General features: G+C 48.9%; 2 protein-coding genes across 2 annotated transcripts; one reads left to right on the plus strand and one right to left on the minus strand.

The window, feature by feature from the left end:
- Nucleotides 1–115: 115 nt before the first annotated feature.
- On the minus strand, nt 116–2,274 carry F5J12DRAFT_855433 (uncharacterized protein). The gene is made up of 4 exons (XM_051746678.1): nt 2,195–2,274; nt 1,829–2,140; nt 1,157–1,777; nt 116–1,100 (listed from the first exon to the last, which is right to left on the minus strand). The coding sequence occupies exons 2-4, from the start codon at nt 2,079–2,081 to the stop codon at nt 298–300; spliced, it is 1,677 nt and encodes a 558-aa protein (XP_051596467.1). The 5' UTR covers nt 2,082–2,140; nt 2,195–2,274; the 3' UTR covers nt 116–297.
- A 6,922-nt stretch (nt 2,275–9,196) lies between these two features.
- F5J12DRAFT_725986 (uncharacterized protein) lies at nt 9,197–12,328 on the plus strand (the record flags this gene model as incomplete). Its single annotated transcript, XM_051741684.1, has 3 exons — nt 9,197–9,501; nt 9,562–11,483; nt 11,640–12,328. Coding segments are annotated over 3 exons (2,916 nt in total), but the record flags the coding sequence as incomplete, so codon positions are not given.
- Nucleotides 12,329–12,935: the final 607 nt, after the last annotated feature.

A 12,935-nucleotide genomic window follows, 5' to 3' on the forward strand; every position in this document is an offset into this window, starting at 1 on the left:
CTTCATGCCTAGTCCATTTGATGAAGTCACCAGATCAGAGCATAACACATAGGTTTATTTATTTCACCCAGATAGCATTCCACACACATTGATATTCAGCATTTCCATCATTATGCACTTGGATTGCAGCTCTCTCTTACATAACATCCATGTTTATATAGATCACATCACAGAAATATTCCTTATGGCTCCTAGATTTCTTACCACAACCTTACTAGAATGCTAACCACAATTACAGAAAAGGGTATAGTATACTTCCTACATGGTTTTACATCTCGTGTCAGACCCAGGGTAAGCCTACTTGCTCCTCTGACTAATGATTTGTTTCAGCATCCATTCATCATCAGCTTTCAGAATGGGCATCCCATCGCGCGCACTGCCTGGCCTCTTGATGTCCACAAAATTCACATACGGTGGGTATTTCACCACATTGATTTTCCCGGCCCAATCGAAGTCGATGATCATGAACGTCGTCCTGTCTTCCCGCTTCACCATGATGTTCGTATCACGGATATCGCCATGAGCGAAGCCCGCTGCATGCAGCGTGGCCAGCTTACTCTCGATTTCGCTGAAAACCGATTCCGGGAGATTGGGCACGTCGTCCAATGTATCGTAGCCTTGAAGGTCGTCCATGACCACCATAAACCACCCACCAGGGATCGTTTCGCATCCTCGCAAGGTCGGCGCGAAACCTAATTTTGCACAGTGCTCATGAGCCTCGCGTGAATAACGCCGGACGAATTTAATACAGATCGGAACTTCAGAGCCTGACTCCCCGATTAGGGCTCCGAAAAAGATAAGCTTCCGCTCGTCCTTTCCCTGTTGCTTATAACGGAATATTTTCTTTTTCTCAGAGCCATCGAGAGACGTGAAATACGTGCGATATGGGAACAACATGGGGGTGGTAGCAGGCCCAGGTTGGGGACCTTCATAGTATTCCCCCAGTGATCGAACGGCGTTCCGGAATGCAGCCATGTGGCGAGCCGCGTTGATCTGACTGTCGGTATCGGTGGAATGATAGTGCAACGCCAGTGGGGTCGAAAGAACCTGCACTATAGGACGTAAATTCCACACAGCACCAGCGAAGACAATGTACGGTCCTGGGGGGAAAAGTGGTTGGATGTCAATGTTACAGTCGTCAAGCCTGAATACTGACCAAAAAGTAGGAAGAGAAAACAAGGTAAAGCAGATCCGGTTGTCTGAAGCGCCTGCTGGCTGGTTGACTCCAGATAGTATGTGACAGCCTGCATATAAGGCTCCGAAGCTGCGGCTGCTGTCTCGTTCTTGAATTCGGCAATCACGTATCGATAGTCGTTCGTGCTCATTTCACCATCCATCACATAGTCGGTTCCTTTGACTTTGACGCCCAGGTTAAAGTTGAGTCCGTAAGTTTCAAGCACCTTGTTAACCTCCTTTATCCGCACCGATTCGTCTTTATGAAGGTCCGACATCACATTTGCCAGCTTCTGAATGAATTCATTATCTTCTGCTTTCACCTCCTCAGTCTGACAGCCATCAAGGAACTGGCCGAAGACTGGATGTAAAAGCGTTGCAGGAATGGTTTCTTCGTTATTGCGAGGACGACCGCAGGGTATCCGGGTATTCAAGTTTCCTTGTAGGTTATGAAACGACGATGGTTGACCACTGCTCGATGGCGATTTTTTGGGACGGTCTCTCAGGAAGTTGTTCCGCGCCACCATAATCAAATCCCCTTCGTTAATGGGGCCCCTTGCATCCATAACTGGGCGCCTAGCCACCGCACGACGTTTATTTATCGCTATCAAAGATTGAGTTCAGTATAACTCGAAGAGGCCATAGAGCTACTTACACTCAGGGGAAGAAAGCTGGACAACAACGCAATAATTCTCGAGAACTGGACTATCCGCGAAACATTCGAATATCTTCTGTCTCCCGGTGAGAGCCGTACCACCGTCCATCTGATCAAGACTCTCCTGGACATCGTCCTCCGAGATCCTGAAGAGCTTTAAGCAAGCAGAGGGCAAATCACTGAGATTACTATGACGATCTTGGATCTGTTGTTTGAATGTCATGACGTCTTCATGCGATTGGATTCGAACCATTCCTTCCTCCGATGCATCTGCACCTCGAAAATAGTAGTAGATATTCGGGTATGGTACATCTGTAAATCGGGGATGAATGACCAGGGAAAGCCTGGATCGCAGCTGCTACGTACCCACTATGATATGGATGTGGCGCTTTGGTGGTGGTGCCGTGAACACCTCTGATATCTCATCCGAAGGGTCCAAGAGTTCCCCGTGCTCCGAGAGGGTGACACCATTGAGAGTCTCCTTATAGGGTCTTCGCAGGGGAACCTTGAGCTTGAAGAGTCGCACAGTAGGAGTGTCCACATCGCGAAACGTGTTGGGCTGTGATTTCCTTATAGCTCCTCTCTCAGCGTACCTGACAGTTGCATGTCGGTGAAATACGTGATAATGAAGGTGGCAGTGACGGAGGTACCTCGTACCCAGCAGGAGAGGCTGAAATCGTCGGACATGGTCGATGGAAGTTGAGAACAAGAATGGACACCACGGTGATCAAAATGATGCTTATGTAATACAATCAACGGAACAGCGGGCAAAGGCCCACTGACCAAAAAGTGCAGTGATGATGCAAGCTCTCACATTCACATTCAGAAAACTTCATAAAAGAAGTCGGTCTGATTTCTCAGCCACATCAAGGGGACAGGGAATGGTAGAATCATGGTCACGACCAGTCAGTGACAGGTTTATACCATTTACTCGCTTACTGATGCACTCATGAGTCACAATGGCTCAAATCCCAATGAACTGCCAGAGACCTTACATCACCTGTAGGGCCAGTGCACCTCAAATTTGTCCAACAAGTGAAACTCTTCCATGCAGTGGCATCAATAGTGGCGCTCAAGGTGGCTTTGGAAGTGCTCTGGAATTGTGCTGCTGCTGCTATAAAATTTGACTCTGACATGCCAGGCCCTGTAGCACTGCTTGACTAGCAATACATGGTAGTTACTTGTCCTGGAAGATACATGTCAAATAACATATCAAACTTGTATTAATGCATTGTACATGATCAATAAACATCTACCCATCATCCAAGAGCTACCAGATGCCCCAGAAATCTGTCTGCCAAGCTCAAACAGCTGGATGAGACTAGCCTTCATGTTGCAATAGCAAGGCTTGAAAATGCATGACATGGAGTTGATGGTATCAGCTCAGAATCTATGTCAATGTTGCTGAGTTCAGGCTCCAGATCCCCCACAACTCTCTTCTTCATCACTCTGCCATTGCCAGTCACTCTGATTCTGTCAGATTTTGAATCCAGTGCCTCCAATGACACTGACTCCACAGCTGAGCATGATGGGCATTACACTTGGCTGCTAAATGCAATCACAGCTCTCAGAGATGAAGTAGAGCATGTGCATATCCTTGAGAGACCTGAGATGCCAATGATGTAGGCATCCCAGCTGTGCCTCCTCAAACATTTTGCAGATCATTGGCCCCACCTGTTTTGAAAGTGCCTTCATGTAGACCCACCAATGTTTGATTGCATTCTGGATCAGATTAGTGGACACATGATAAACCAAAGCAATTCTGAAAACCATCAGCTGGCAGTCACAGTCCAGTTGGCAATCTTCCTTTTCTGCACAGGGCATTATGGAAATGCAGCATCACCTGAGGATGTAGTGCAGTGGGCTGGTGTTAGTGTTGGCTTAGTTGTCAATTGTACAAACTGTGTGATGGTAGCTATACTGGATGAGCATAATAGATTCATCAATATTCTGTCTGAAGACTCACAGGAGATGGAAAGAGCATGGGTTTTCACTGAGTCACACACCTGGTCAGCCTGGAGGAATGGCATGTTCACCACTGATGGTTCAAGTATTCCTCTCTTTGAGAAACCACATATCTTTGGGGAAATGTTCTATGATAGAAAATCTAGGTACTTGTTGAACTGTCAGATGTGTACTCAAATGCTGAGTGTGAACAGCAGAAGAAACTTACCAAGATAGCTTATTGTTTTGCTGCACAATCTTCTTGTCATGGATTATGGACTTGGTCATCCAGGAAGCATCCATGATGCATGGGCCTTCCAGGGGACTTGCATTGCTTCAAATCCTATGCAGTTGATTCCACATGATCATTGGACATGGGTGGACAGTGCATATGAAGAAGTTTATGGGGTTGCAGAGGGAAACCCAGAGAGGAATCTGTAGGGAACCTCAGTAGTCTGTCAAGCTACTGAGGGACTAGGTAAATTTTACTAGTGTATGGGTGCACTCTAACAGCTTATGTAAGTGACATGATCACATGCCTAAGTCCAAGTAAGGACAGGGGTCATTTCACTCCAACAGCATACCCATCAGAGATGTGGTGTGTTGTCCCCTTCAAAAAACCTAAAGGTGGGAGATTATATCAAGATCAGAATGTGTATAACAAGTACCTTTCAAATGTATGCACCTAGTTTTGCTGCAGTACATGGGCTGACAGCTTTAGAAGATCTGTGTATGAGTTGAACACACATTTGTTGCCTTGAAAGGGTGCTTGAAAAGCTTCTGTGAAGTGCACCTGAAAATCTGGACAGAGAAAGATATGAAAGTCATGATTTACTGGGTGCTTTGTTGCATCATCCTACACAACATGATCATCTGGTTTGGGGAGGAAATGGATGATATGATTGAGTGTTCAACTGACTGGGCAGTCAATGATCCAGCTCCCTCTGGAGCCAGGGAATAAACAACCAATGAAAGACCGTGCTATTGAGATATATGACTCAGTGGTGAACCATAAACTGAAAGGGATATCTTACAGCTGCAGCATATTGTCAGGATCATACCAGCCTTTTATACAGCCCCTGCCTTGAGTGTAGGGTGTTGGCTTGGGAGGGGCGAGGTTTGGACGGTCTGTGGACTGTTCAGTCTGCTGGTCCGATTTAGTCAAGGTTCCCTCTGCTTTGGCGGGGGGGGGGAGTCTTGCATGGGGTGGTGAAGGGTGTGGGTCGATTGCCGATGGCCAGGCCAGAAGCTATTAACCACTCGAAGATCTGCTGTGACTGAGAGGACGTCCTTGGGACGTTGCTGGTTGCAAGTAGTCTTCATGGAAGGAAGCCATCTGCATCCCCTCATGGATGCAGGGAAGTGTTCCTGAGATGTGTGAGACCAGGGGAACAAGGTAGATGGCTCGTCAGGACTTCTCAGTAGGACCATTTGGGCAGAGGTGTCTGGATGCATGCCCCTTGAGGACCTGGCAGGTCTCTGATCAATTTGGGTGGACTAAACTCTGACCTCCAAAAGGTGGCTCTGGCTGCCCAGTAGGAGGTGTTCGGGCCAAGGTGGCCCAGCGGGAAGGTAGTTACCTGGTTGATCCTGCCAGTAGTCATATGCTTGTCTCAAAGATTAAGCCATGCATGTCTAAGTATAAACAAGTTTGTACTGTGAAACTGCGAATGGCTCATTAAATCAGTTATAGTTTATTTGATGATGACTTGCTACATGGATAACTGTGGTAATTCTAGAGCTAATACATGCAACTAAAGCCCCGACTATACAGCCCCTGGGGGAATTATAATTACAAACTCCTGACCATAATTTGGGGGAAATAATGCTGGGAGTTGATAGATATGTCCATTGGGATGTCCCAGGTGAAATTTGAATGAAATTGGCAGTCAGAAAAAAAATCTACAGGGGGTAGAAGGATGGTCAGACCACAAAGTGGTATCTCTTTGGAAATACTTCTGGGAGGCTGGAAATCATTTCCATTGTCTTCAGTGGCATTGATAACACCCAGGACATTGATCCCTGGCAAGCTGGCACCCCCTCCTGATGTTACTAGATCACCATCCCTGGGGTATGAGGAGGGGATCAGGTATGTTGATGAAACAAATATGGGGACCTTTGTAACACAATTCTGATGGTCTTGTAATGTCATACCCATGGGGTAGACATGATTCAGATAGCTAGATCAATCTCTGAAATTGTTTTGATGGAGTGAACACAGGGAGAGCAGGGTAACATATCTTACATAGATATTCTGACACCTAATATTCTAATAATATGCTTTCCGGACCCTGCCCCAGGGTCCGCATGCATCTAGGAAAGGGTGCATGCATCTAGCGAAGAGTGTAGCATCCGTGCATGCATCTAGGAAAGCGTGCATGCATCCGTGCATGCATCTAGGAAAGCGTGCATGCATCCGTGCATGCATCTAGGAAAGCGTGCATGCATCTAGGAAAGCGTGCATGCATCTAGGAAAGTGCACATGCATCTAGGAAAGTGTACATGCATCTAGAGAAGAGTGTAGCATTGGTGCATGCATCTAGGAATGTGCACATGCATCTAGGAATGCGTGCATGCATCTAGGAAAGGGTGCATGCATCTAGGAATGTGCACATGCATCTAGGAATGCATGCATGCATCTAGGAAAGGGTGCATGCATCTAGGAATGCGTGCATGCATCTAGGAAAGGGTGCATGCATCTAGGAATGTGCACATGCATCTAGGAATGCGTGCATGCATCTAGGAAAGTGCACATGCATCTAGAGAACAGTGTAGCATTGGTGCATGCATTGGTGCATGCATCTAGGAATGTGCACATGCATCTAGAGAAGAGTGTAGCACCAGTGCATGCATCTAGGAAAAGGGTGCATGCATCTAGGAATGTGTGCATGCATGCATCTAGGAATGTGCACATGCATCTAGGAATGCATGCATGCATCTAGAGAAGAGTGTAGCATCAGTGCATGCATCTAGGAATGCGCACATGCATCTAGGAATGCACACATGCATCTAGGAATGCGTGCATGCATCTAGGAATGCACACATGCATCCCTGCCTTATATGGAAGGTTTCCTGCATGAAACCTGCACAGCCACTGAATGAAACCTCACAGCCACTGAATGAAACCTCACAGCCACTGAATGAAACCTACACAGCCACTGAATGAAACCTCACAGCCACTGAATGAAACCTACACAGCCACTGAATGAAACCTACACAGCCACTGCATGCAACCTCTCAGTGAGTGAATGCAACCAACACAGCCACTGAATGCAACCTCCATATAAGGAAATGCACAGCCACAGAGAGCAGAGAAAATAAGTGACTGGTTGCTTATCTGGATTGAAGATGATAGGCAGTTGATTAGCAAAAACAGCAGATTACCAAAAGATGTAGTAGACACAGCTACTCATTGCAACTGTCTGAAAAATAGGTGACCGGTTGCTTATCTGGATGCAAGGGAAGTAAAGTAGCAAGGAGGCAGCTGGGAAGAACAAGCTGATTATCTGGACAAGTCAGACACTAGTACTGAACACGACTAGCACAGCCACTCATTGTGACTGCCTGCAAAATAGGTGACCGGTTGCTTATTTGACTTGTGGCAGAAAGTAAGAAAACCACTGACCAGGCTGAAGGTAGTTGCCTAATTTGGACATCCAAATGGGCATGACACACCAATTAGGTAGTTTAGGGTGGGTAGAGCCAAATAAATAAAGCTGACTGTGGGAAATTTTCCCCTTTACATCTCTGCTTCTTACCACCACCATCTACCTCACCATGCCCAACTATGTCTGTGCCACCTGTGAAGACACCTTCTCCACCAAGAGTACCTACATAGCTCACAGCAAGAAATGCTCTTCCAAGGCTACCATCCACCTGCCCCACACCAACCAGACTATTGAGTTGCAAAGGAATGACATGGGTGATTTCATTTGTAACTGTTCTGCCCTTGGCTGTGGCAAGCCCTTCAAGTATGCCAGCAACCTCAAGTCTGATATCAAGAAGGCTGGTAGTACATGGAAGGGGCCAGAGATACAGGTGAGCAGTGGTGGGAAATAGTTTCCTTATTTGGAAACAACTCTGAACATGTTAACAGGGTAATCTACCCATGGGCAAATTTGACTTGGTAAGTGGCTTCATCCACCAAAAAAATAAGCGACCGGTTGCTTATCTGCCCTTCACAGACCCATGGACAAGGGATTGGAGCTGGACCTAGCAAGGACTTGGTAAGTGGTATTCTCAGGAGCAAGTGACCAATCACCCATGACATCACTATCGCAGACCCATGAGGAGGAGGGTAATGCAGGTGGTCCCAGCAGGGCCAGCAAGCACTTGGTAAGTGGCTGGCCCAAGCCAGAATAAGCAACCGGTTGCTTATTCTTCTGCCCAATGTCATTATAGCATGAAGATATCAGTGAGAGTGACAGTGGAGATGTGAGTACCAAGCTTATGGCCATTGGTGACAATGGAATGATGGATGGTCATGGCACACCAGTTCCATCACAGGTCCATTGGATCCCCAGTGAGTAGATGTGTTGCATCTGTCTATCCATACCCCACAGTGCTAAACAGGGAAACAGATAGCAGAGGATTTTGGGAAGATCCCATCTCCTCACCAGTTGATCCCACAAGATGAAATCATGCATTCACCCCCACCACCAGCAGTGAGTGTCATTGCTTCCCCACAAATAAGCGACCGGTCGCTTATCCATGGACTGGGAAACCATTCCAGGGTGATGTAAGGATGGTGTCACCTACAGCCCACAAGTCGGTCCCTCCTCAAAAATCCCCTCAAGCACCAGCACCACGATTGCCATCTCTCATAGTGAGTCTATCAGAGCCAACTTGCTAACGACCAGACTCGAGTTCTTTCAGTCAGCGATCCAAGCCCACAACCAGAACACTGGCAATGTTGTGCCATCTTTGGCACAAAGGTCCCAGCAGCCACACTTGCCATTGACAACAGCCCCAGGGCTCATCTCTGATGCATTTCTGGATTCATTGGACCTTGCAGTGAATGCAGAGTTCCATTTCCTGACATGCCAGGTCTGTGAAATGGCATTAAGAGCAGGAGAAGTCAAGAGCCATCTGGCAAAGATCCATGGCAGACAGGCAACCTACAGTGACATGACCTTGAAGCTGGCCATGGCATCACTGGAGGTGACAGAACGGCTGCCCACTGGTATTACTGGGCCTAGAACCATTGTCCATGGTCTGAAAGTCTTTGAGGCCATGGCTTGCAGTCACTGTGACCTTTTGTCCAGGTCAACAGAGCGTCTACGGAAACATCACTCCAAAGACCACCCGATGGAACCCAGACCAAAACATTGGAGAGCTTGCAAAGTACAGCACTTGAAGGAAAGTTCAGGGGACCTGCAGGCATTCTGGGAGGTGAAGGATGATGAAGAAAGGCAGAGTGAGCCAATGGCTCGACAGGCTCTGGTGGATTCTTTGCTCAAAGAACTGGAGCCAACACTGGAGGTGGTCCAAACACCACTGGACGGTCGCATGGTGAGCCCCTGGTTGCTGACGACACAGTGGCATGAGCAGGTTGCAGGCAAGAATGTCAAACTGCTGCGGAGCTGGGTTTCCCTACCCAAGGACGATGATGGGGACATCCCTGGACTGAAGCTTGCAGTGCAAGCATACTATAGAAAAGCGCTCTCTCTGCTAGACCATACACATGAACTGGTCCTGAAGAGATTACATTCACCTGACCCCACCAAAAAGTAAGCAGCCATGCCAACTCACAAATAGGCGACCGGTCGCTTATTCCTTCCATCCACCAGTGGCATCTCCAACACACCCTTCCACAAGCACCTCCATGAGGCCACCATGAAGCAATACATCATCCCAGTGGTTGCTCTACTGGCAATGTTGATCAGACAACAACATGCTGGAGGGTCATTCTCTGGGTCAAACCCCAATGTCATGGAGCTGCTTGCAGTGCTCCGCATGGGGGATGAAGAAGGACCAGAGGCTTTGCAGATCATCCACCAGCTGCTCTTTGAGGTTTGGAGCACGGCATGGAAGCCTCGAGGGGAGAGGGAGATTGTGGACCCCACAGAAAGGTGTCTGGCCCTTCTGACCCTTGGGGAAGATGGTGGATTCAAGGAGCCACACCTAGTCACTGGGATCATAGCCAAGTTGGAGTATTGCATGCGACTCACGTTCCTCCAAGAGATTCACCACCGCATGCAGTCAGACCCCCAGAGCGAGGACCTGGACCACTGCCTGGATCTGGGAAGCTTCTTTGTGGAAAACACCCAGTATACCTTCTCTCGTCTACGTTCTCTTCAACACAGGGCAAGTTCCCTGTCATACGATACCATGAGCCTTCCTCAGGTGTGGTGGACAGACACCAAGACCTGGAAGACGATGCTCTACCGAGGGGAGCAGGTGGACTTTGGAGATCTCTGCAAGGTCTTTGAAGAGACAGAGGCAAAGCTGGTAGAGGCTTGGGAGCAGGGGGTGCTGATGGGCAAGGATATCCGAGTGGACTATGACAAGATTGCAGAGGACCTCATCAACAAGGATGTTGGCTACTGCTTCCTGTCTGATGTCAGAAATCCAGAGCTTGGCAGTCGAGGCCGACTGGTCAGGCACTTCCTCGAAGATGAGGAAACTTTTGCCCACTTTGCCATGGTACGGCAGGGAGGTATTGTATGGAATGTGGGTGCCCTCCAAGCTTGGTTGAAGAAGTATGCAGAGCTGCAAAGCCTGCTCCTATTGAGGGCACAGATGCTCAGTGGTGCACCAAGTCGTGGCACAGAGCTCACTGCGATGACCTATCGCAACACTCAAACTCGACCGACTCGAAACCTGGTGGTCCTGGGCAAGCACGTGTCACTGCTTTGCCAATATCTCAAGACCACAGCATTGACAGGGAAGGACAAGCTGATCCCTCATGCCTTGGATGCCATCACCAGCGACATCTTGGTACAGGACCTAGCCTTGGCACGACCCTTTGCAGAGATTGCAGCCAAGGCATGCTTCCCAGACAGGCCAGAGGTGGTGGACCTGTACCGAAACCATGTCTTTGTCAACTATGATTGCCTCTTTGACTCCAAGGACCTCTCATTGATCATGAGCAGGCACAGCCTTCCCACCATGCACTTTGGGCTGACCATCAACTCATGGCGACACATCCAGACAGCATGGAAACGAAAACTTGGCTGTGCAGTGGAGGATGTGATAGAGATGGACAGGGAAGACAATGTGGAAGCCCTGCAGGCAGGCCATAGTCGGTCTACAGAAAACCGAGTGTATGGCATCAGCGTGGAAGCTCTGGCTGGAGCTGCAGAGGATGTGCTACCTGCATACCTCAATGCCAGCATGGAATGGCAAAGGCACTGCCAGGTGGCAGTCAGTGGCCAGTCAACATCATACAAGACTGCACGGGCACACCCCCCATCACCATCCCCATCCCCAGCTGCTCCACCAGTACCTGAGCCCAGGGAAAACAAGCGACCGGTTGCTTATTCCATGGCAACAGAGGCAGTCCAAAAGGCCATGATAGATGCAGTGGTGGCCAAACTGCCATCCACAGATGAGATTGCCACCAAGGTGATGGACAAGCTGATGCCTGCACTGAAGGGAATGTTGCAGGAGGTAATTCGATCCACCACAGGAGGTCCATCAGAGAGGACAGACAAAGGGAAAGGGAAGGAGAGGGAGAGGGAGAAAGAGCAAGGGCAGAGTACCAGTCATGGTTGGTAACACTCATGTGAGATGATTGTCAGAAATTAAATCCATTCTAGACAGGGCACAGTCTGAAATAAGCGACCGGTTGCCTATCTGGGACCACAGCGATGTTGAACTGGAGCAGACAGATGTACATGGTAAGACCAGAGAAAACATTTGCCAGTAGACGAGTCCCTAACATGGCCTTTCACAGTCCAGCCTGGAGAATGCAGCACAAGTGACCAGTCAGCTACCTTGGATCAGGCACTAAAAGCGATGCAGGGCCTACTGAAGAACCCATCAGCAAGCTGGAAATCAAAGGAACAGCATGCCTGCATGGCAACAGTACTCAAAGGGGAAACAGACCTGGTAGCAGTGCTGGGTACTGGAGCTGGCAAGTCGATGCTGGCGATCGTTCCAAGTGTGGTGCAACCAAAGGAAGCCACGGTGCTAGTCTTGCCTCTAAATTCTCTCATGCTGGACTACCGACGACGACTGGAGGAGTTCAGAGTGCCATACCAAGTCTATGGAGCAGACAAACCCTTGAGCTCATCCACGAATTTGATTCTGGTCACAGCAGACAGGGCATTGACATCACAGTGGAGGTCTGCGCTGGCGATGCTGAACCAAAGCAAGAAGGTGGCCAGGCTGATATTTGACGAGGCCCACATTCCACTGATGTCGAAAGACTATCGGATGGTGTTCCAAAGCATCCACCAACTACGAAGCGTCCCGATGCAGCTAGTGCTGTTGAGTGCCACGCTTCCAAGATGGTGTATGGAGGAGGTGAAGACCACATTCCAGCTGGTGCAGCAAACAGAGGTGATCCGACAGAGTACAGACCGATGGGAACTGGGGTATCACTTGGAAAGGGTGCCAGTCCACTCCATGCATCGACGAGTGGCAGAAGTGTTGGAGGAGGAAGGCTCACGCTGGGAAGAAAGGGACAGAGGGTTGGTGTTTGTGACATCCATAGCAGCGGGTCAGCATCTGTCACACATGACAGCATATCCGTTCTACAATGGAGACAAGGGGACGACTGACGAGGACCGAGGATGGATGTATGGACAGTGGATCAAAGGATTCTCCAAGGTGCTAATTGCGACCACTGCCTTCAGCGCTGGGAACGACTACCCTCACGTGCGAACGGTCATTCACATGGACCGACCATTTGACATGGTGGACTACATCCAAGGACAGGGCAGAGCTGGTCGAGATGGGCAGGCAGCCAACTGCTATACGATCATCCCACCGACATCAACACTGCCAAACATAGAGACGATGGGACTGGAAGGGGAGGCGAGATGGGCGATGTATGAACTACTGTATTGCTATGGGCCAAGGAGATGCCTGCGGTATGGGATGACGCTGTTCAATGACAGCAAAGGGGTTGGTTGTTGGATGGAGGAAGGAAAGGAGAAATGCTCTGTCTGCCTAGAGGAACCAGGACATGACCCATTGGACATACAGGTTGCTGGGA

This window comes from Pisolithus orientalis (genome assembly GCF_024613125.1).
Source record: "Pisolithus orientalis strain OTSU chromosome Unknown F5J12scaffold_39, whole genome shotgun sequence".
NCBI lineage: Eukaryota > Fungi > Basidiomycota > Agaricomycetes > Boletales > Pisolithaceae > Pisolithus > Pisolithus orientalis.

Coding starts and splice junctions, on each gene's coding strand:
- F5J12DRAFT_855433 (XM_051746678.1), bottom strand. CDS start 2,081: ATGGTTCGAATCCAATCGCATGAAGACGTCATGACATTCAAACAACAG. Junction 1,778..1,828: donor CCAGCTTTCTTCCCCTGAGT/GTAAGTAGCTCT, acceptor AATCTTTGATAG/CGATAAATAAACGTCGTGCG. Junction 1,101..1,156: donor TTTTCTCTTCCTACTTTTTG/GTCAGTATTCAG, acceptor TTTTCCCCCCAG/GACCGTACATTGTCTTCGCT.